Here is a 25,030-nt window from a genome sequence, read left to right as displayed (position 1 = left end):
CCCACCACCCGAAGGAATTGAAAAGCTGGCCTAATGGCATCATGCAACCACTGGAAATTGTTCTAAAAGATTCTGTTTCATTAATGTCCATTAGGGAAGGAAATCCAGCATTCCTTCCTCATCTGGCCTAGATATGACTCCAGACCAATATGCCTTTGGGCAATAAAATGCTGACCTCAGCAGTGATAGCCCGATCCCATGAATGAATTTTAAAACAAAAATAAGCCATTTAGTTTTAAAAGTAATCATTTGTTAGAACCTGCTTTGGAAGGCTTGAAATAAGCTGATTCATTTTCTTTTATACGCAGCAAAATGAATAGTTTAATGTTAGCTCCACTGTTAAAAGCCAACAGAACAGTTTTACACTCATTTTCCTATATGCGTACTACTAGCCACTGGCAATTAGAAACAAAACTACCAATAACTTAAAGATTACCCTGGTTTTGCAGGCATAATTGTTTTAACTCAATTTCAGCAGAATTGTCTCCACATCACCAGGACTGTGAGGAACTATTATAAATAGTATTAGCTGCACTGAAATAACTTGACAGAATTTCAGACTAATGTAATCTTAATTAAGGTATCTAAGTGAAAGATTACAGACAGAATATTAAATATTATTTAGAGCATAGTTATTAAAGTAATTCCAGAGATGTATTTTCTGTTCAAAGTGACATACTGCATATAAGACTATATGCAAAAATTTAAATTGTTTTTAAAGTTCAAGATATTCTCCTGAACCCAATATGTTCATCTTTTTAAAGTATTACCAATCAAGAAACCTTTTATATCTGATTCAACCAGCTATGCCTTTTGCCTTATGGTCTTGCTGTTAATCATGAATGACCCAGATTAACCAGGGGAACTACTTTACAAATCTTTGAAAGTGTGACAGAAACCCAAGAGAACCAGACTGCTAGGTCAGAGGGCAATAGTCTAAGCAAATGGTTGAGAGTATGGAATGTCAATAAATTGTCCAATATGCCTGGAAGCCTTCTTTTCTGTTAGACTTGTGCTATTTACCACATGCCACAAGAGAAACACGGCAGTTTACAAACCTACTTCCTCCAGCAATATAAACCATATGTCTTCTCTCTCAAGTACACAAAATGGTAGCTTTCAAGTCAAATATTAGAAACACATGGCATTAAATGAATTCCTCAGAGTTTACAAAACATTTTGAAAAAGGATATGGATATTTGATTTCAGAAAGATTTTCCTTGTTTCAATCAGGAGAACAGCCTCTGAAAACAGATTCTTTATCAGGCAGGAGCACATTACTGTAGATGCTGGAATCTGTACTGAAAACAACAAATGCTGGCCATCACAATGGGTCAGGCAGCATCCATGGAGAAAGCAATGTTCCGAGTGTAGATGACTCTTCATCTGATGGACAGTCTCTAGAATAAAAACGTTAGCTTCCTCTCTCTCCATGGATGCTGTCTGACCTGGTATGACTGCCAGCATTTGTTGTTTTCTGTATCCAGACATCCTGTTTGACAGATACCTTTAAAGAGCTGTAGATAACATTATGTGCTTTTTGAAACTATCACAAAAATATTTAAAAATTATAATATACAGATTGTTCTACAATAACATATGTTTTGTTAACACAAATTCACTGTAACAAAATTGATGAAATGGAGACATTTTCTAAAGCGCAAACTTCTAAAACATGTGTTCACTGTAATGCAATTGCAGCGCCAACACTTTAAGCACTGTTTGTAAAATGCAATTTTTCAACAGTGTGGGATTGCACAAGAATGCAACCATTGTATTATAGGATAACTACCTGTACAATGAGAATAAACCCCTTCCATCCATGCATCAACGAATCATTCCCCTCCGTCCACACATCAACTAGTCACCCCCCAACCCCGTCCACGCATCAACGAAGCCTTACCTTCACCCCGCATCAACTACCTCAATACACATCGTGACATTGAACATTTCTTCTGCCACCTCCGCCTCCAAGCTTACTTTTTCATCAAGACTCCCGTCCACCCTCCGAGGACCCCTTCACCCACCTCCAACACACCCCATCCACCTGGACACTACGTGCCAGTCTATTACCTGCCCTCAACCTCTTTATTTCCAACTATCACGGAGACACTGACCGCCTCAACCTGTCCACCTCCTCCCCCATTCCAACCTCTCTCCCTTGCAATGCGCAGCCCTCAATTCCTTCCACTCCAACCCTGACATCACCATCAAACCAGTGGACAAAGGGGGTGCAGTGGTAGTTCAGCGTGCCAACTCGAAGACACCTCCTCCTACAGCCCCCTCGACCATGACCTCACCTTCCAACCCCACCCCCACCAACCCCCACTATCACCAAACCAATCATCTGCCAGATCAAACACAATCTCATCACCTCAGGGGATCTCCCGCCCACAGCTTCCAACCTCATAATTTGGCCGACCCATTGTCTCAGCCTGCTCCTATCCCACCAAATTCATCACCACCTACCTCAATACTGTCCAGGAACTCCCCACATACATTCAAGACACCATCCACGCCCTCCACCTCCTCCAGGACTCATGTTCCCCTGACCCCCAAAAGCCTCATCTTCACCATGGACATCTAGTCCCTCTACATCTCCAGGACCTCCAAGTCCTCCGTTTCTTCCTCTCCTGACATCCCTACCAGTACCCTTCCGCTGACACTTCTATTCGTTTGGCTGAATTGGTCCTCACCCTCAACAATTTCTCCTTCGAATCCTCCACTTCCTTCAGACAAAAGGGGTAGCCATAGGCTCCTGCATGGGCCCCAGCTATGTCTGTCTCTTCATTGGTTATGTAGAACAGTCCATCTTCCGGAGTTACACCAGCGCTACTCCCCACCTTTTCCTCCGCTATATCGATGACTGCATTGGTGCCACCTCGTGCTCCCACAAGGAGGTTGATCTGTTCATCAACTTCACCAACACATTCCACCCCGACCTTAAATTCACTTGGACTATATCTGATACCTCCCTCCCGTTCCTGAACCTCTTCATCAACAATGACTGACTCAACACTGCATTTTTAGAGAGAATGGTAAGGGATAAGATTTATGAACATCTGGATAGGAATAACGTGATCAAGGATAGCCAGCATGGTTTTGTGAAGGGCAGGTCGTGCCTCACAAACCTTATTGAGTTCTTTGAGAAGGTGACTAAGGAAGTGGACGAGGGTAAAGCAGTAGATGTTGTGTATATGGATTTTAGTAAGGCGTTCGATAAGGTTCCCCATGGTAGGCTAATGCTAAAACTACGGAGGTATGGCATTGAGGATACATTAGAGGTTTGGATTAGGAATTGGCTGGCTGGAAGGAGACAGAGGGTAGTAGTTGATGGACTAAGTTCATCTTGGAGTGCAGTTACTAGCGGTGTACCACAAGGATCTGTTTTGGGACCATTGCTTTTTGTTATCTTTATAAATGATCTAGAGGAAGGGCTTGAAAGCTGGGTAAGCAAGTTTGCGGATGACACAAAAGTCGGTGGAGTTGTGGATAGTGAGGAAGGAAGTGGTAGGTTACAGCGGGATATAGATAAGTTGCAGAGCTGGGCAGAAAGGTGGCAAATGGAATTCAATGTAGCTAAGTGTGAAGTCATTCACTTTGGTAGGAGTAACAAGATGATGGATTACTGGGCTAATGATAGGCTACTTGGTAGTGTGGATGAGCAGAGGGATCTTGGTGTCCATGTACACAGATCTCTGAAAGTTGCCACCCAGGTAAATAGTGCTGTGAGGAAGGCATATGGTGTACTGGGCTTTATTGGTAGAGGAATTGAGTTCCGGAGTCCTGAGGTCATGTTGCAACTGTATAAGACTCTGGTGCGGCCTCATCTGGAGTATTGTGTGCAGTTTTGGTCGCCATACTATAGGAAGGATGTGGAGGCATTGGAAAGAGTGCAGAGGAGGTTTACCAGGATGTTGCCTGGAATGGTAGGAAAATCTTATGAGGAAAGGCTGAGGCACTTGGGGCTGTTCTCATTGGAGAAGAGAAGGTTTAGGGGAGATTTGATAGAGGTGTATAAGATGATTAGGGGTTTAGATAGGGTCGACACTGAGAACCTTTTACCGCTAATGGAGTCAGGTGTTACTAGGGGACACAGCTTTAAATTAAGGGGTGGTAGGTATAGGACAGATGTTAGGGGTAGATTCTTTACACAGCGGGTTGAGAGTTCATGGAATGCCCTGCCAGTAGCAGTGGTGAACTCTCCTTCTTTATGGTCATTTAAGCGGGCATTGGATAGGCATTTGGAAGTTATTGGGCTAGTGTAGGTTAGGTAGGATTCAGTTGGCGCAACATCGAGGGCCGAAGGGCCTGTACTGCGCTGTATCTTTCTATGTTCTATGTTCTATGTTCTAACACTGACATTTTTAACAAACCCACTGACTCCCACAGCTACCTTCTGAAAAAATGCTATCTCATATTCCTAATTCCTTCACCTTCGCCGTATCTGCTCCCAGGAGGACTAGTTCCACCACAGAACACACCAGATGGCCTCCTTCTTTAAAGACCGTAACCTCCCCTCCCATATGGTTGAAGATGCCCTCCAATGCATCTCATCCATGTCCTGCACCTCTGCCCTCGAACTCCACCCCTCCAACCATAACAAGGACAGGACCCACCCCCCCTCCCCCCCCTTCTCCCTCCCTCCCCCTCCTCCTCCCTCCCTCCTTCCCCCCCCCCCCGGTCCTCACATTTCATCCCACCAACTTCCACATAAATCGCATCATCTGCCAACTTTTCCACCACCTACAAATATCCCACCAGGGATAGATTTCCCACCCCACCCTATCCGTTTACCAGAAAGACCGTCCCCTCCGCAACTACCTGGTCAAGTCCACACCTCCCCTCCCCCGCAAACAATTGCAAAACCTGCACCCACACCTCCCCCCTCACCTCCGTCCAAGGCCCCAAAGGGGTCTTCCATATCCATCACAGTTTCACCTGCACTTCCACATGTCATTTATTGTATCCGTTGCTCCTGATGCAGTCCCCTCTACACTGGGGACACCAGATTCCTACTTGCAGAGCGCTTCAGAGAACATCTCCAGAACACCTGCACCAATCAGCCACGCCACCACGCGGCCGAACATTTCAAATCCCCCTCCAACTCTGCTGAGAACATACAGATTATAGGCCTCCTTCACCACCACTCCCTCACCACCCCACACCTGGAGGAAGAATGCCTTATCTTCCGCCTAGGAACCCTTCAACCTCATGGCATCTATGTGGACTTCACCAGTTTCCTCATTTCTCCTCCCCCACCTTACCCCAGTTCCAACCTTCCAGCTCAGCACCATCCCCATGACCTGTCCCACCTGTCAATCTTCCTTCCCACACTCCTCTCCAACCTATCACTTTTACCCCCTCCATCCACCTACTGCACTCTCAGCTACCTTCTCCCAGTCCCACCCCCCTCCCATTCTTCTCTCCACCCTCGAGGCTCCTAACCTCATTCCTGAAACGTAGACATTCCGGCTCCTCGGATGCTGCTTGACCTGCTGTGCTTTTACAGCACAACTCTAATCTTACCTATACAATGGCCTAGATTTTCAAGATTGGACAAAAAAAAGACTTGCATCTACAGGAATCCTTTCTGCTTGCAGGTCAGCAGCCTTCTTACCCAAAGCACATCAAACTAATCCAGGAAGACAGGAGCAGAGAGGGAGAAGTGTGTAAACTACATGTTTTTTTTGAGTAATAAAGGCCATATACTGCGATTTAAAGGTCCTGTCACCACTTTGAAAGATATTGAGAGAGTAAGTGTGCAATGCAGTGTAGGGACAGGGTGGCAGGTAGGACAAATCCAATTGGGATGGGTGGTGGAAGTTCTAACTTGAAGCAGGGGTTGTTTGCGGAAGATTCTAGACTCCTAAGGAAATTTCAACTTCTGGGCAATTCCTGGAGAGTCAGCTGCATTTGGTCTTCTGGAAAAGTCTGACATGCAACTTCCATCTGCACAGCTGCTCTGACTATCTTTCTATTGGAAACATTTGGCCAATAGATTTTTGGAACTTTTGAGCTGAGTCAGAAATAATAAATTTTGACATGAATAATCAATCTTAGTAAGAGAATAAGACACTTTGGGATATTATACGTTACAGCAATGTGTTTCTTTAAACTTCTGAATTGTATATGTTCAGTAATTAGACTTAATTTAAAGCCAGTTCATTTTATCAACTGTCTCTTTTTTTTCTAAAAAATAGTAAGAACAATTTAAATTATGGAAACCTGTGTAAAATCCTGAAATTCAGTACACTACTAGAGTGATTTTAAGTTTTAAAACATCCTGAACTGAGGACATTGCTGCTTAATTTGCAGTTGACACCAAGATAGATCGAGGGAGAGGTAGTATTGAAGAGCTGGGGAAGCTGCAGGAGAACTTGGACAAACTAGGATTGTGGGCAAAGAAGTGGAAGATGGAATACAATGTGGGAAAGTGCAAGGTTTTGCATTTTGATAGCAAGAATAGAGGCGTAGACTATTTTCTAAATGGGGAAAAGCTTCGTAAGTCTGACGTACAAAGGGACTTAGGAGACCAAGTTCAGGATTTTCTTAAGGTTAGTATGCAGGTTTAGTTGGCAGTCGGGAAGGCACATGCAATGTGAGCATTCATTTTAAGAGGATTAGAGCAGGGACGCATTGCTGAAGATGTATAAGATTTTGGGGCAGACTGCATTTGGAATAACGTGTGGTTTTGGGCCCCCTACCTAAAGATGGATGTGCTGGCCTTGGAAGAATTCAACAGGAGGCTTAAAACAATGATCCCAGGATGAAGGGACTATCATATGAGGAGCAGTTGAGTACTCGAAGGAGTTTATAAAGGTGAAGGGGGATCTGATTGTAACTTACTGAATACTGAGAAGGACTGCCTCAGAATGAAGGGTGACCCTTTCGAAATGAGAAATTTCTTCAGCCAGAGAATGGTGAGTCTGTGGAATTAATTGCTGCAGAAGACTGTAGAGGCCAAGTCATTGACTGTATTTAAGACACAGAAAAACTAGATTCTTGATTAGTAAGGCGTTCAAGGTTACCAGAAGGCAGGAGAGTGGGGTTGAGAAACATATCAGCCACAATTGAATGGTGGAGCAGACCCAATGGACCGAATGGCCTAAATCTGCTTCTGTGTCTTATGGTCATTCATTGCAAATCGGGCAAAATTAATTCGTAACTACATAGCGACATTTGTGGACATGTCCTTCACAACACACTTACTGTTTATTGTTAATGGAAAGAAGTTACAGTCTAAAATAAAGAATGAAATAGCAGAGCATTTAGAAATATGTAATATGGTCAAGCAGAATCAGAAGTGGCTTCAAGAAAGGAAAATCATGCCTGACTAATTTATTAGAATGAGCTGCCAGAAAAGTGGTAGAGATTGGTACAATTACAACATTTAAAAGGCCTCAGGATGAGTTGATGAATATCAAATGTTTAAGAGGGATATGGGTCAAATATAGGCAAACGTGACTAAATTAATTTAGGATATCTGGTGGGCATGGACGAGTCAGACTAAAGAGTCTGTTTCCCTGCTGTACCTCTCTATGACTCTAAGACAAAAACAGAAGAAAGGACTGCAGGTGCTGGAGATCTGAAACAAAAACAGAAATCGAAGGCAACACTCTGCAGGTCTGGTAACATCTGTTCTGATGAACAGTCACCAGACTCAAACTGTTAACTCTACTTTCTTCCTACAGCTGTTAACAGACCTGCTGAGTTTCATGAGCAATTTCTATTTCTGGAATAGACGAGAGTTGTGATAAGGAGGACATGTTCAGATGGCAACCTGAACCTGGTGGTGTGCCAGTGTTGGGACCACAATTATTTACAATATATAATCGTGACGTGTATGAGGGAAGCAAATGTACTATTTCCAAGTTTGCAGGCACAAAATTAAGATGGGAAGGTAAGTGGTGGAGAAGACACAGATAGTCTGCATGTGGATATAGACAGGTTAAGTGAGAGCTGAAAAATGTGTTGTTGGAAAAGTGCAGCAAGTCAGGCAGCATCCAAGGAGCAGGAGAATCGACATTTCAGGCATAAGCTCTTCTTCAGGAATGAGGAGGGTGTGCCAAGCAGGCTAAGATAAAAGGTAGGGAGGAGGGACTTGGGGGAGGGGTGTTGGGAATGCGATAGGTGGAAGGAGGTTAAGGTGAGGGTGATAGGCCTGAAAGGGGGTGGGGCGGAGAGGTCAGGAAGAAGATTGCAGGTTAAGAAGGCGGTGCTAAGTCCAAGGGTTGGGACTGAGATAAGGTGGGGGGAGGAAAAATGAGGAAGCTGGAGAAATCTGCATTCATCCCTTGTGGTTGGAGGGTTCCTAAGCAGAAGATGAGGCACTCTTCCTCCAGGCGTCGTGTTGCCATGGTCTGGTGATAGAGGAGGCCAAGGACCTGCATGTCCTTGGCGGAGTGGGAGGGGGGTTAAAGTGTTCAGCCACAGGATGGTTGTGTTGGTTGGCGCGGGTGTCCCAGAGGCGTTTTCTGAAACGTTCCGCCAGTAGGCAGCCTGTCTCCCCAATGTAGAGGGGGCCACATCGGGTGCAGCGGATGCAGTAAATGATGTGTGTGGAGGTGCAGGTGAATTTGTGACAGATATGGAAGGATCCCTTGGGGTCTTGGAGGGAAGTGAGGGGGGAGATATGTGCGCAAGTTTTGCATTTCTTGCATTTGCAGGGGAAGGTGCCGGGAGTGGAGGTTGTGTTGGTGGGGAGTGTGGACCTGAAGAGGGAGTTGCGGAGGGAGTGGTATTTCCAGAACGCTGATAGAGGAGGGGAGGGAAATATATCCTTGGTGGTGGGGTCTGTTTGGAGGTGGTGGAAATGACTAAGGATGATACGGTGTATCTGGAGGTTAGTGGGGTGGTAGGTGAGGACCAGTGGGGTTCTATCCTGGTGACGATTGGAGGGGCAGGGTTCAAGGGCGGAGAAGCGGGAAGTGGAGGAGATGCGATAGAGAGCATCATCAATCACGTCTGAGGGAAAATTGCGGTCTTTGAAGAAGGAGACCATCTGGGTTGTTCGGTATTGGAATTGGTCCTCCTGGGAGCAAATGCGGCAGAGGCGAAGGAATTGAGAATGTGGGATGGCATTTTTAAAGGGGGCAGGGTGGGAGGAGGTGTAATCTAGGTAGCTGTGGGAGTTGGTCGGTTTATAGTAAATGTCCGTGTCGAGCCGGTTGCCCGAGATAGAAGTGGAGAGGTCTAGGAAGGCGAGGGAGGAGTCTGAGACGGTCCAGGTAAATTTGAGGTTGGGATGGAAGGTGTTAGTAAAGTTGATGAACTGTTCAACCTCCTCGCGGGAGCACGAGGTAGCGCCGATACGGTCATCGATGTAGCGGAGGAAAAAGGTGGGGGGTGGTGCCAGTGTAGCTGCGGAAGATGGACTGTTCCACATATCCAAGGAAGAGGCAGGCATAGCTGGGGACCATGTGGGTGCCCATGGCTACTCCTTTGGTTTGGAGGAAGTGGGAGGATTGGAAAGAGAAGTTGTTCAGAGTGAAGACCAGTTCAGTCCGTCGAAGGAGGGTGTCAGTGGAAGGGTACTGGTTGGGTCGGCGGGAAAGGAAGAAGCGGAGGGCTTTGAGGACTTTGTGATGGGGGATGGAGATGCATAGGAATTGGATGTCCATGGTGAAGATAAGGCATTGGAGGCCGGGGAAGCGAAAATCATGGAGGTGGTGGAGGGCGTGGGTGGTGTCCCGAACATAGATGGGAGATCCCCTGAGGTGATGAGGTTATGGATGGTCTGGAAGATGGTGGTTTGGTGGTGGGAAGTGGGGTCATAGTCAAGGGGGGCAGTAGGAGGTGGTGTCCACGAGCTGGCGTTTAGCCTCAGCAATGTAAAGATCGGTGCGCCAAACTATCACCGCGCCTCCCTTGTCTGCTGGTTTGATAGTGAGGTTGGGGTTGGAGCGGAGGGAGTGGCGGACTGTACGTTGCATGGGTGAGAGGTTGGAGCGGGTAAGTGGGATGGACAGGTTGAGGGAGTTAATGTCACGGCGGCAGTTGGCTATGAAAAGATCGAGGGCGGGTAAGAGGCCAGCACGGGGTGTCCAGGTGGATGGGGTGTGCTGGAGGCAGGAGAAGGGGTCATCAGAGGGTGGCTGAGAATCCTGGTTGAAGAAGTAGGTGCAGAGACGAAGGTGGCGGAAGAATTGTTCGATGTCTCGCCGCGTGTTGAATTCATTAATCCTGGAGCATAGGGGGATGAAGGTGAGGCCTCTGCTGAGGACTGATCTTTCATCCTCAGAGAGAGGGAGGTCTGGGGGGGATGGTGAAAATACAGCAGTGCTGGGAGCTAGGACCTGGTGTGGGGCTGGAGCTGGGAGTGGGGGCGGGGTTAGGCATGGGGGCGGAGTTGGGGATGGAGATCAGCGTGGGGGCAGAGATCAGCACGGAGATGGAGATCGGTGTGGGGGCGGACACGTATGTGGCCTGATCGTTGTGCAGGTGAGTGACGTCACTGTGGGCGGAAGTGGATGCGGCGACGGCAACTCCGGGGGCGGAAGTGGCTGCGGCGACAGCAGAAACGGTGTTGTTCCAGCGAATCTGCCGGAGATGGTCTTCCTGGCAATCGTGGAGGCGGTTGTCTGGGCGGCAATCGCGGACGCTGCATGGTCGGTGGGGGTGGAAGTGATGTCATGGTTCATGGTGGCGTTTGCTGCAGCGGCCGTGTGGGTAATGGCACCCGAGCGGTTCCGGAGGCCAATGGAAGGTTAAGTGAGAGGGCAAAAACATGGCAGATGAAATGTGCGAAAAAAAGTGAAATTAAGCACTTTGGCAGGATTAATAGAGGAGGTGAAAATTATTTAAATGGACAAATGCAGAAAGCAGGGACTTGGGAGGTCCTCAGTTCATGAATCACAAAGAGGTAACATCAAGTTCAGCAGGTAATAAGGAAAGCAAATGGAATGTTGACTTTTATTTCAAAGGGAATGGCATATACAAGTAGGAGGTTTCACAAAAGCTACACAAGGCTCTAATTAATGTATGGAATTCTTTGCTGCGAGAACTGTTATAACTGGGTTGTTAAGCATATTCAAGGCTGTCTCCAATTAAGGTCCTTTAAAAAAGTCCTTGAAGAACTTGTTAATGGACTGGGGAGATTAAGCAGGCAATTTTCAATTTGTAAATTGCCAAATGTGATCAACTAATTTAAAATACTTAGCTGAACTGGTAATGTCACATCTCCATCCAGAAGACCATCAGCTGCCATTTCCACCCTTCGCCACCACTAGACATATCTTCCCTTCCCTCCCTTGTCCACCTTCTGCAGGGACTGTTCTCTCCAGGACACCCTAGTCCACTCTTCCTTCACTCTCAACACTTCCCCACAGCCCCACGGCACTTCCCCTGCAACCACCATGAGTGTAACACTTACCCATTTATCTCCTCCCCCCTCAATGTCCAAGGGCCCAAACATACATTCCAAGTTGAAGCAACACTTCTCACATATAGTCTATTGCATTTACTGCTCACAGTATTATCTCTTTTACATTGAGAAAATGATGGCTAGTGGTTAGCATTGCTGCCTTGCAGAATCATGGACCCAGATTCAATTCCAGCCTCAAGTGACTGTGTGGAGTTTGCATATTCACCCAATGTCTGCATGGGTTTCCTCCTGGTGCTCCAGTTTCCTCCATCAATCCAAAGATGTGCAGGTCAGGTAAATTGGCCATGCTAAATTGTCCATAGTATTCAGGGATGTGGTGAGGTGCATTCGGTAGGGGTAGATGTAGGGTAATAGGATAGGGAAATGGGTTTGGGTGGATTACTCTTCAGAGGATCAGTGTGGACTTGTTGATCCAAAGGGCCTGTTTCCAGACTGTAGGGATCTTATGATTCTTTGAAGTGAAGCATAGACTGGGTGACCGTTTTGCAGGATATGTTCTAGGTCTGAGCTTCCAGTTGTCTGCCACTTTAACACACTACACTGTTCCCTTACTTCAGTGCTCCAGTGTAACTGGCAGGACACTACCTCACTTTGCAATGGCGGTCCCTGCAGCCCTCCGGATTCAATATCCAGTTCAATCATTTTAGGCCTTGTTATCTCACAGTCTGTCACTACACACTATCTACCCACTAACAGTGTCCACTAACAGCTATTCACCCTCCCAGCCAGGTCGTTATCAACTCCTTTGTCTGTCCAACTGTTCTTTTCTCTCTTTGCTCTACATCTCTACCTGTCACTTACTCCTTACCCCTTCCCCTGACCCTGTCTTCTGCATATAAAATGCCATTTTCCTAGCTACCATCAGTTCTGAGGAAGGGTCGACCAGAAACGCTAACTTTGATTTCTCTTCACATGCAGCCAGACCTGCTGAGCTTTTCCAGTAACTTCTATTTCAGACCCCTATTGCTTTCTGCATGGCAACATCTTAGCCAATTAGAGCCAATTTGTCATCCACTCAGCATCCTTTCCTCCCACCGTATAAATTGTCCTAATTGGTTGAAATTCAGCATTCTTGCATGTTTTGCTGATAAGAGCAACACAAAGGCTTCTTCAACTGTCTTTCTTTGTTCTACTAAGCCAACATTTAACATAACACTGCTCCTCCTTACCCCATTCAGTCTTTTCCACCTTCTGGTTATCAGTCGAAGTATACAATGGATTTTCCCTTCTCAAGTCTGTCCGAGAAGCCCTGGCAAAAAATTGTCTTTTGTTCCAGGTGTTAACCAGTACTGGTCAGAAGACCAACTCTCAATTCCAAGAGTTTCATGAGAAATCCAGGAGGGCTGAAAATCCAAGGGGAGGGAAAAACCCATTTGATGCTGGTGCACAGGATAGTTCTCTTGGTGTAACCCAATTCTGAAGAGTGTATGCATATGTGTATTAATTTAAAATTTTGTTCTCATTAAGCTAGTTAATATTATTACTTGCATTAAAGTGGTACAACAATTGCACCCTGAACTGGCAGTAGCTGGTGCACTGCAATCCACAAACAATATAAGTGATCTATTAAATCAAATAAGTGATCTGACACTGCCTAAGTGTTCTGAGTAATCAGAAAAGGATAGTAAGCTTGCCTGAGAATTTATTGGAACTGCCACTAATTTTATAACCTGGTTAAAAGCATTGTATGTGAAATATGGTCCGTTAAAGAAAAAGAAACCATAGGATCAATTAATTGGAAAGCTCATAAAACTACTAAATGAAAAGTCAACCTTATTTTACTGACACTGAAAAGGATTTGGAGAATTGACTGACAAAAATAACTTAATATTGCTAGGCTATAACACAGGAACTGCTCACAAGTTTCAAATTTAATTCTCTATGGGTGAGGTCTGCTCACAGGTAATGTGTTGATGCGTGTAACTTAGCATGCAATGGATTGCGATGTGTCAATGCTCTAAAGCTTATTCAAAAACATTATTGAACACATTCCTCAAAGAGATTTGTTCGCCCAAATCAAACGTGGTAATTTAAATCAGCACTAGTGAGCTAACAATTTGCATCAATAAATCTGTAAAAAGCGGGTATTTTGATTTTCTATTTAGTTTTAGCTTATTTCTGCACACTTGCTTCAAGCGCACTGGATGGGTTATCATTATGCAAATACATCTGCTGCTAAAATCAACAAAATTATGTTTCAGTGCATGACATTACACTTACGTTATATTGGAAAATGCTAAACTGATTTCATTATCAAATTGAAAACTAATGTACACTGAAGGCAAAAAATATGAATCATAATGGAAGGCCAATTCATCTATTCCTAACCAAAGTCAAACTGTTGTCTGGATCAAGGAGCACAACTTTTGTACTAACTTTTGCAGTTCCAGATACAGTACATAACAAAACAAAAAAAAACAAAGCTGAATTGTAGAGGTTTTTAGGTATTCAATTGGATTGCTTGGACTCTCCCCCAACCAATCCATTTAATTTCCTGAGGAAAGCTTCTGCAATGTATTACAGTATCTGTAGGTAGTTTTCACTTGTGGGTGAACAGATATTTATATTACATGTGGCATTGACTAGCTAAGGAAGAGTTGGTGATTAATGGCAAACTTAGATCCAGCACAACCAAATATCAATTTAGAAAATTATCTGGTAATAAAAGAACTGGATTTATGTGGGAAGCATCAATATTGAAGCAACAAGGATGAAAACTGCTAATAAAAGAACTTTGTATGGAAGGTTGTCCTTGGGTTAAAAAAAACCCAAATCTATATTATACTAAGCAGTATAGATAAAGAATAAGCCCAGTTAAACATTGGTATGATCTAAATCATTTCAGCAGGCACCTTGTAGCCTTACTCCTGATTCCATTTCTTTACCTGAGCGAACTAATGCAAAATAAAGCTATTCATAAACAACCTGTCCCAATTAATTGAGCTGGATTTCAAACCATACATGAGATCTTTTACAAAGTTCACTTGATCACATCGCTTGAATGGCTCTTTAGTTGATTTAGGTAGCTCTATTCCCAAAGGTAGCCCCAGTCTAAATCTTTACCTCGGTGCCACACCAGATAAAATCTCATTTTTGTTGAGATTTGTTTGTTTCTTTTGTTGAGGCTTTGTGACCTGCAGGCTGCAGTTTTCCAATGTCATCTTGATCAGTTTCCCAAATTCGACTGCAGAAGTTCCATCTGATTCAGACCAGTGGAACCCACCATCCCCCACACCACCCAATCTCATTCTAAGTTTGATTTCCAAGGCATGTCAGTCCGCAAATATCTCCATTACTCTAAAGGACACTTGGTTCTTTTTATCACTTATCTCTACCTCTGTAATTTCCTCCAGCAGGTGTATTAGAATTCACCCTCTTCTGCATCAAAGTTGGTTATATCACTCCTCCATTGTATTAAAACAGAGGAACCTTGATTATCTGAACATCGGATTACCTGGCAAGATCGTAAGGTCCTGATGCTTGGCTAAACTATATTATCCAGCATTTGATTATCTGGAATTCAATTAACCAACCGAAATACTCCCAGCCTATGTACTTTGAGTAATCGAGGCTCATCCGTAATACACCATTAACCTTGGAATGATTCTTATGTCTTAACTCTGGAATTCTCTTCCTATATTGTTCTGCCTTGTTTCATGATCAGCACTTTCAGAAAGCCTTCTCAAAGTGAACCTTTGCCACTAAGTCTTGGGGTACTTCCCTTATTCTGTTTGGTGCCTGTTACTTACACATTTTCAAAACAACTTGGGATAATTAATTGTGTTGGAAACACAATAAATTAATACATTGCTGTTGTTATAGTTGGGAATCATTGCTAAATATTTTAAAACTAAAGCTGTTTGCTACAATGCATATTGTTATAATTTAAACATTTACAGTACTTACTCCTCCTGTAAACCACAAATACAATACTGTGGCACTACAGTTAAAGAGGTGCTAAAACTGGATATCTCAGGTCTTAGACTTGCTTGCTTTGATGACTGTTTTTTCAATGATCTTTATCAATTCCATCTTAATTTCGTAAATCTGTTTAAGAATTATGCACAAGTAGTTCTTGTGAATTGGCATAAATTCTATATCTTTAACACAGAAGATTTTCTGGGATACGAGCCCAAATGCACGGGATCATCTGAATACAGTGAACATTTGGAGGGTTGAAATGTACAGACATACACACATAAGAACCTGCATACACACACAGGAACACTGCTTCAACTTGATCCAGATGGGAAATATTTCTCAATATTTCATTTGTGACAAAGTGCTGCTGCTGATGTTACTTACCTGAGTGAGAACATCCAGCTGTCCTACAATGTGCTCCAGAGTACTTGCAAGAGCTGAGGGGATACCATTCCCTTCTTGCTGATGAAACTGGCTTAAGTGAGGAATGGGTTTTTCATCTGATGCCGAAATGTTGCTTGAATCGTTCTTTTGTTGATTTAGGTTAGTTGACCCAGTGTCTGAAACATTTGCCTCCAAAACAGTCTAAAATACAAACAGAAGATAGTTTAAAACTAGCATGTCGGTCAAGGGTAACTTTAGTCATAATGATTTTTTGCAGAATCGTCCAAGGTCATTAATAGTGACATATTGAGTTCCTACAATATTTCAATTTCTTTAGTAAAGTTGTATGTTCACATAAGCAAACAGCTGTATAATAAACTCTGCAGTTTATGATTAATGCTCTATTTGTTCCATACAAATATTAAATTAAAACTTCTCCATTTCAGAGATTACTACATATGTCTCCCACTAACACAGTGTTTTCCTTTCTTGTACTGTTGCATGGAGATCTAAAAGGCTGGTTTTTACAAGGAATAATTCTCAAAATATGAAGTTCTTGTTTTATTGTGCTAAGCAAGACTTCAGATAGGCCTCATTGTTCAGTTCTAGCTTTGCAAGACAGACTCTCAAACTAATACTTCAAAATTTTCCTTCATACATTTCATCTGACATATACTTGGATATTCTACTATACAGGAGGTTGCGCTGAGGGACCAATTTATTAATATGGCATTAAATAAAGACTTAATGATTTAAAGTGTGAATGCCAGTTGGAAATTTTAATTGTAAAAACTCAATACATATTACTCATATTATAGTCCTGTGTGTGCTGTCTACCTTGTACTCAAGCTGATTAGCATTAACATAAAACATACGAAGTAGTGTCCTGTACATCTGTTTAATAAACTTCACCATTTGGAATTTCTAGCCTTTTATTGTTACATTATATATTGGGCATTAATAATTTTTCACTTCATCCCTTCCAGTGTCTAATTATCCCAAACATTTCATTCAAAACTGTTAGAATTTATTTCAATTGATACATTTGTGTCAACTGATTTTTAAAATCAATCATGAAATTTGCTGCTCAACTTTTTTTCCTGAATGAATAATTCTTGGTGAAGAACTGAGCTATTTTCAAAGCTTTGCCTAAAAATGAAAAGTGTGGCTCTTTTTCAGTGTCTGAAGATACCCTTAACTCTTGGTGATGGTAAGTCATGCACTATGTGACACAAGGTGCGTAGTTTACATATTTTAAGATCATTTATTTCAGAGTTTGGATTTTAAACTACTGGCATATGAGTTTTGATTTGTGAATGGGGTGGGATGGAGAAGTTTAATGATTGTGTCAGTATTTGCGGAGCCACAATTTTTAAAAAAAAATACTATAATAAGACTTCATGAGGTTGATGATAGGAATTTGTTTGCATTGGGAGAATTTAAGAGCAGTAAGAGTAAATATCGAGGAGCTTTGCATTTAGAAATAGCCAGAATTGCTCTTATCATTTGGAGAAAATTCTGTAACTTGGGAAAAACTTTGGGTTCAGTTTACAAAGATTTTGCTGGAAGTTAAATGTGCGAAACAGTTCCTCCTGAAGGAAGGAGATAGTTTAGAACTGTTAGGAAATCAACCATCTCAGTGTAAGGATTTCAGTTTAAAAGTTCCAGATCAAAAATGCTTGGTTAGAAATCTGAGGGTCATTCAAAGTTTAGAAAATCTAAGTTCAGTTATGTAGCAAATCAAGGAAGCAGCTATCAAACTCTCAAGACCAGGAACTGAAAGAAACAGTTAACTCGATAGATATGATAGAAGAGCTCGCTGGTGTTCAAGTCCTGTAAACTGATGATGTTTGGATAGACGATCTTGCATTTTTACTGTGTGTATTGCAATCTTGCTAATTTTACAATAACATTAATAGCTTGATAAAATATATTTTATTTCCTCTCCTTTTGAGTAATAAGCTTTCATTGATAATATCTGCAGCATTGTGTACTTATTTCTGTGAAAGACAACCTTGTTAAATTAAAAAGATCACTCAAGCTGGATTTCAGTTTGGGATCTGACTTGTCTAGAATAATCAATTCGGATCATAACTTTGAAAAAACAGAAAAAATGCCCAGATTTCTACTATCAGAGAAAGCCCAGAAGACTTTTCAGTTTAGCAATTAAAAGTAAAATTTTGAAATGTGATATCTTTTCAAAATCAAGAAATGTTGTTGATAATTACTACTAATAATTTCCTACTGCTATAAGACAGATTACAACAGTGTGCCAGAAATTTCCAGGACTATTGATCATATTTCTGATTTTTACTCAAATAGGCATTACCATGCACAATTCCCAGTGCAGCATAGACAACGTGGAACATACAAATGTAGAAAATAAGAACAGCAGAAGGCCATTCTGTGTTTGAGCCTGCTTTGCCATTCAATATGATCACGGTTACTCAATCAACTCATTACTTTTACCTGCTTGCTCCCATATGCTTTGATCACTTTAGCCTCAAGAACGACATCTAACTCCTTTGTGGAAAACATTAAATGTTATGGCCTCAAGCACTTTCTGTGGCAAATAATTTCACAGGCTCACCACTCTTCAGGGTGAGGAAATTTCATATCTCAGTCCTAAGTGGCCTTCTCCATCTGTGTCTTAAAAATGTTCAATGACTCTGCTTCCACTACCCACTGAGGTAGAGTTCCAAAGAGAAAATTCTTTGCATCTCTGTACTGAAAGGGCAAATCTGATTTTAAAACAATACCCCGTTTTAACTCATAGGAGGCAACATCCTGTTCACGTCCATCTTGAACATTCAGAATCATATATTTTTCAAAATTGTGTCACTCATCACATTCTTCTGAACTCTAGTGGAAACAAACTGAGTCTCTCCAACTTATCCTCATAAGACAACTTATTCATTCCCAGTGTCAATTTAGTAAACCTTCTCTGAACTGCCTCCTATGCATTTACATCCTTCTTAAAATAAGGAGACCCACAATTGCACACAATATTTGAGATGTCATCTCACCAATGTCCTGTATAATTTAAGCATAGCTCTTATTTTATGTTTAGTTCCTCTCATTATGAAGGATCAAATCCTATTAGCCTCTTGATTACATATTGTGCCTATATGCTTCCATTTTGAGACTTATGGACAAGAATACCTTAATCCGTCCACATCTTGTGATTCTGCAGTCATTTTCTGCTTAAATAATACACTGTTTTAATTCTTCTTTTCCAAAATGAACAACTTCACATTTTCCCATGTTATACTTCATCTGTTAGATAATTTTCTCAACCTATTTGTATCTGTCTGCAATTTCCTTCTATGTTCTTAATACTTTCCTACCTATCTTCAGATTATCTGCAAATTTAACTGTCATTCCTTCATCCTATATCTCTGATGGAAATTCTAAATATTTGAGCTCATATCCCTGCAAGACTTCATTCATCACATTCTATTAAATTAGGCAGATAGTTTAAACACACAGTTTTCTGTCAGCCAGCCAATATCCATGTCAAAATGTTAGCCAGTACACCATGAGCTTTCAATATTCACAATTACCTTCTCAATTACCAAAATTCTCCCTCTTTAGAAATCCAAATATAGTATGCCTACAGGCTCTCTTTTATCCATAGTGTGAGCTACTTGTTCAACCTTCTCAAATGAATTATTGAAATGTAATTTTCCTCTGTCAAAACCATCACGATTCTTCCTTGAAACCTTGAGATTGTCTAACTAAGTTGCTTTAATCTCTTCTAACTTAAATGATTCAAGTGTATAGGATCTTATGGATTGATTAAAACTCTGAAATTTAGCAACTTGCCCCAACTAATGATTTTATTTTCCCCAATACTCTGCCAATTCACTTCTGTCTTTGGAAACAGACATTGAAACTGTCAACTTATATTCTCAACAAATGACTGTCAAACCAGTGTACTGTTTTGTTTAGATATTATTAAAATTGAATTTTATTTCCCTCCACAAAAAGTGAAATGCTGAACCTGAGTCCTAAGTATTGCTAATGATAAGGGATATCTGAGATATCGATTTTGAAGTGTTCCTTTGAAGCCGTAAAAATCATTCCAAAAATGGGCATCGACATATAAAATGTGAATCATCTGTACGAAATGTGATTGGCTGCCATTTTGATATAGCAAATAAAGCATAACACAGGTAATTCACACTAAATTAACATAGCATGTTTTACTCAATTAATTGGGCAATTTAGCCATTTAAAGCCAGGTATCTCAATTTGTTTCTGCAAAGGAAAACCCTACAAACTGTATCTCAAGTTTTAACAATGATTCCAATGAGAGTTAATGTTTTCACTAAAAGTTTTTTCATATAAGTGGCAATTTGCAGGAATACAACCCTGATTTTAATTAAGGACGCACGTTACATAATTTATTGTTACAACTTGACTGCATCACCTGATAGCTGGAAAAGTACAGCTGGGCAAGTAGCATCCAAGGAGCAGGAGAGTCGACATTTCGAGCATAAGCTTTTCATCAGAAAGAATGTTGCCTCTCCCGCTTCTCGGATGCAGCCTAACCTGCTGTGCTTTTCCAGCGCCACATTTTTGACTCTGATCTCCAGCATCTGCAGTCCTCACTTTCTCCTGCATCACCTGATACAAGGGACAGAGAGAATGAAAAAGTAGCCCTTTAAAACCAAGGAACAGCCTCCCAAAATCAAAAAGCAGTCATCAAGATGAGCCCTCAAAAAAGAAACCATTTTGTACCCTAGTGTGGGTATGTTTTCAACTCCGGTGCATTTTTGCAGCACAGTCTGCATCACCAATTTGATCCATTGTGCCCAGTTGTAAGATCAGTAAAACATACCATTATGGGATAGAAAATTGGGGCTGACTACTATTGTGATTATGGAATATCATGGCTGAAAACAGAGATTCACTTATTTGTTGGATATATGCAAAAGCATATGTCAAAATCTATAGATATACGCTAATTCCTTCTTTGCCAACAATTCTTTTCAGCAGCCAACAAACCCCACAACCAACATCAAGGACAACTCAACTTTTAAAATTTACTTAGATTAAACTTCAAGACCATCACAAACCTTACTGCTTTCAATGATGTAAATTCCTGCTATTTCAAAGAATGTCTGAAAAATATGGAAAGTAGACTAATTGGATTTATATTTATTAAATGAAACGTTTAGGTATCAGAGGCACAAAAATAATTATAATAAATTAATGTCACTGAAAGCTCTGGTGTGTTTTACAAGAAAAACACAAATATATGGATGACAGATCACAGTACACAATTCTATCGCAGGTTAGTCAGTTGTCATCAAGGATTTGCAGTAGAAAATTCCTACCATTGCTGTGTTTCCCTCCAGAAAGAAATTACCTATTTGGACACAGTTTAAAAAAATGAGTTTCTTTTCATTTGAGAATGCATGTGATAAACTGCGAAACTAAAATTCCCCGTAAGATGAGACTATTCCCCCACTTTAATTAAAACTGCTAGTTGCTCTGCTCATTCTAAATCAATGATCTTCACATCTGTTGACCAGCTGAGAGCTTAAGCACACGCAAGCAAGTCACATTCCAAGATGGAAATAATCAATATTTACAGAAAGCAGCAATATTGATATTTGTTTCAAATTTGAAACATTTAGTCACATTTTGGTTGATTCAGATATCTTGGTTGATTCAGGACATCTGAATCGCCAATCATAGCCCATTAAAAAATCATTTCATATCATTCAATTTCTTCTTGTAGATCCTATATTAGTAAAAATCACAGGATGACCGAGTTCAATCAGGGCTTCAAATCAGTTTTCTAGCTTCAAACTAAACGTGTGCTTTTCACTGGATTGACCTCTGGTCTTTCCTGTCATGGTCTGCTCTGTTTGAAGATGCATTTTCTCCCCTGTCTTCACAAAAATATCTGGTATGTTAAACTATTTCAAAGCCTATGGAAAGGTAACAGGAAATAGTGTGCACCTGCAACGTATAAATTATTCCATAGCAAATAAACCTATCTAATGGGTACCTGGAAGTCATCAAACAAACAAATATAAAACATGTGTTTATGCTAAGTTTCTGATATCAACTCAGAATGCCTTTTTAATGTATTGTGTCATTCGCAAATTCTGCCAGTTCTTGGTTCGACAAAAATAACATTTGTATTTGTTAAAGTAAACTGAAATAAGGACTAAGAAACCAAATACAGTTCATTTTCTTTTAATTTCTTTGCTGCTGACAGCCCAACACACTATAAACTACAGACTGAATTTTACAAAGAGAGACCCTAGGAACATCAGCGCTGCACCAGCCAATGTTCAACAAGGTGGCTCTGGAGAGCGCTGAGGAAGCATCGGACTGGTGCCCATTAATGGGAATAAGTTCTGCCCTCTTGTTAAGTAGCAGCTCTAGAAAGAGCTGTAACTGAGTAATGGACAATGTGAGCACAACAAAGAGCCGCTGAAAAGAAGACATTCATCAGGCTTGGACAAAGATAATTCTGAGATGTTGGATGAGGAGGGATCGGGGAGCCTGGTGGGAGGGTTTTATGGCCAGGTGGACAACAACAAATGAAGATGGCCCAATATTTTGGGGGTAGTACCATCTTGCCATAACATACAGCACCTCCCCCTCACTTTTTACAAAGTAATTAAAAAGACTTCGGCCTGATTAGCGAGTTTTGATTGCCCATGTCAACCATATAATAGTCAGGTTAGTATTTTATTTGCAACAGCATATTGTTGGCTTGCTAAAAAAATTTCAACTGCTCATGATTACTTTTTAAAATGGCAGATGAATTTCCACTTTTGATACTCTCCCATGTACTATTGTAGGAGGTCTGAATCAAGAATGGGTAGGAAAGCACTGGGTCCACCCTGACTGAAAATATGCCCAGCTTCTACGTCAGACCAAATTCAATGCTTCTTTTATTAAATCTGATATGTTGCTTCTGCATTTTCAATGAAACAATTTGAGAAGTTAATTAACGCAATAAGAGTGTTTTTCTGGAAGACATTGTTTTACAAATCACGTTTTTGTAAGATGCTTTTCAACTTATTAGTCTGTGATTCATTTGTCACAACTTAATTATATATAATCAGATCAACGGTGTTGAATTTTGTTTTATATAAATAAAGTCAACATGCAATGTGTACGACACACATGTCTATTCTATGAAAATAAGGCATTCAAAAAATAATACTGTTCTTAAATTGTGCGTTTATCAAGTTGAATGACCATGTTGTGGACTGGAACAGCATCTCCAAATTTGATAGCCAACGCCTAGTATATATTGGCAGATACAAACTCATGTTCCTCCTACTTTGCAATATGTCTTATTTAAACCTTAGATCTCTAAACATATTAATGTGAAGCTTTTCACTCTACTCATACATCAATAGCTTGCATTTATATATCATCTTTAAGACAGGATCTTAATTAGTCCACAAATTGATAAGGGAAAGGCAAAGCTACTATGTTCGGTAGCTAAGTGCTTCATCAAGGTGAGAAAGATAAAAATGCATTTTGTCTCAAGGCGTAGATTAAGTTGTTTCACATATAATTACAGGAAGCAAAAACAATTCCCTAAATAAGTAATTTCCACATTTATTTCTTGCTCCAAACCAACCCAGATAAATATTATTAACCACATAAATAGTGATATTTTAACCCATTTCTGAAACTATGTACTTTGTATCCTGAAATAAAAAAGGACATCAGTGAAATTCTTGATTATGTCATAGGTTAAGAGATTACTGTAAATAATAAATCACATACAGGAACCAGACCAGTGTGATGATACTGTAGCTTTCAAGAGGTTATTTCGTCCCAGTTTATTTTTGAAGAAAGGTGGTAAGGCAGAGGTGACAAGCCACCTGCTAAGGACGATTTGAGTAACCAGCTTGACAGGGCATTGCATTGTTCTTTTATAAAAAGGTTGGAACAATAGAAGCAGCCTGGGTGTGGCCAGCTCTCAAAGACCAGCCTTTAAAATTTTTTTCCCCCAGTTTTCAGGTTTAGCTTTAAGCAGAAGCTAGTGGGGTCTCAAAAGAGTTGGAAGCTTCAGAGAATGTCTCCAGGCTGCTACTCGGTCTGAATTTTCTCTTGATGTTTTGTCCTTTTGGATTGGAGAACTACATATGAAAATCTGTGTCTGAATTTTCCCTTTTGCCAAAGGGTGTTTTTTATGGGATGTTAATAAATTGGAACAGTTAATTAATGATAGTTACTGTATCTATTATTCTGTTAAGTTTCCAATAGAGTTAAGTTATTCTAAATTCCTCTTTCTTCAGTTATATTTTAACCAGTGTTTAAATAAATTATGTTTTGCTTAATGTCGAACAGTTTGACCAGTCGCATCGCATAGGGAACAGACACATTTGCCTTTAAAATAAAAAAAAAACTTAGGGTCTAGGCTACCTTCTTTCAATACCTTGAGAAGTTCTGGTCTGATCCGTAACACCAGGTTGACTGATTGAGTAACCCAAAAATTAATCAGGCCACAAGGGCACTATTCCAGGTATTAGTAGGTATGAAGATTAGGAGGCAAACTGCCCAATAACATTCTATGCAATATTTCCTTGTTATTATTCATCACATCATGGCTGAGTAACAGATATCTCTCTGCAGAACTAGAGCTCTTATTTTTGAAGTTTTTAAATTTGGCAGGATGTCCAAATTCTAAGGCTGAACTGGAATTTATATTGTGCACATAGATTATAAGAGGCAGAATTTAATGTCACAAGTGGTGGGCCTGTCCACCAAATTGAGACACAGTGGTAGCTCTATCCAAGGAACAATTTTGGGATTAAGTCCCAAGCTTCAGGAGGGAGATAATGGTTCACATTTTGACCAATGACATCGGCAGAAAGAAGGATGAGGTCCCACAGCAACAAGAATTTAGGGAAGGAGGCAAATTAAAAAGCAGAAGATTAAAAGTTTTCATCTCTGGATTACGCAATTACCCAAATATTAAATGGGATAGACAAACTGTAAAAGGCTTAGAGGGGATGGAATTCTTCAACTGCGTCCAGAAGAGCTTTTAAGTCAGCACATATGAAGTTCAACAAGGGTGGACCTAAGTTCAGGGAACAAAGTCAGACAACTTGTAGATAAGACAGTAGGAAAACATTTTTGTGGTAGTGACAATAATTCAATAAGATTTCAGGCAATTTTGGATAAGGTCAAAAATGGACTGGAAATAATAAGTTCTGAATTCAGGGAAGGTTGTTTTGATAAGAATGCAGTCAAAGTGAACTGGGAGCAGGTCCTTGCAAGTAAATCCACATCAAAGCAGTGGGAGCAGTGAGAGTGCAAGGCTGATGTGTTCCAGTGAAGGTGAAAGGA

General features: G+C 41.1%; 1 protein-coding gene across 1 annotated transcript in view; it reads right to left on the bottom strand.

Moving 5' to 3' along the window:
• Positions 1–25,030, bottom strand: part of LOC132822106 (POC1 centriolar protein homolog A-like) — a 148,607-nt gene that overhangs the window by 5,731 nt on the left and 117,846 nt on the right. Inside the window, exon 10 of the mRNA XM_060835142.1 lies at positions 15,692–15,892. Within this exon, the coding sequence (XP_060691125.1) occupies positions 15,692–15,892 (201 nt within the window). The remainder of the gene's footprint in view (positions 1–15,691; positions 15,893–25,030) is intronic.

This window comes from Hemiscyllium ocellatum, chromosome 14, assembly GCF_020745735.1.
Source record: "Hemiscyllium ocellatum isolate sHemOce1 chromosome 14, sHemOce1.pat.X.cur, whole genome shotgun sequence".
NCBI classification, from domain to species: Eukaryota; Metazoa; Chordata; class Chondrichthyes; order Orectolobiformes; family Hemiscylliidae; genus Hemiscyllium; species Hemiscyllium ocellatum.
Note: the sequence above shows the minus strand (reverse complement) of the source record. Positions and strands in the feature narration are given on the sequence as shown.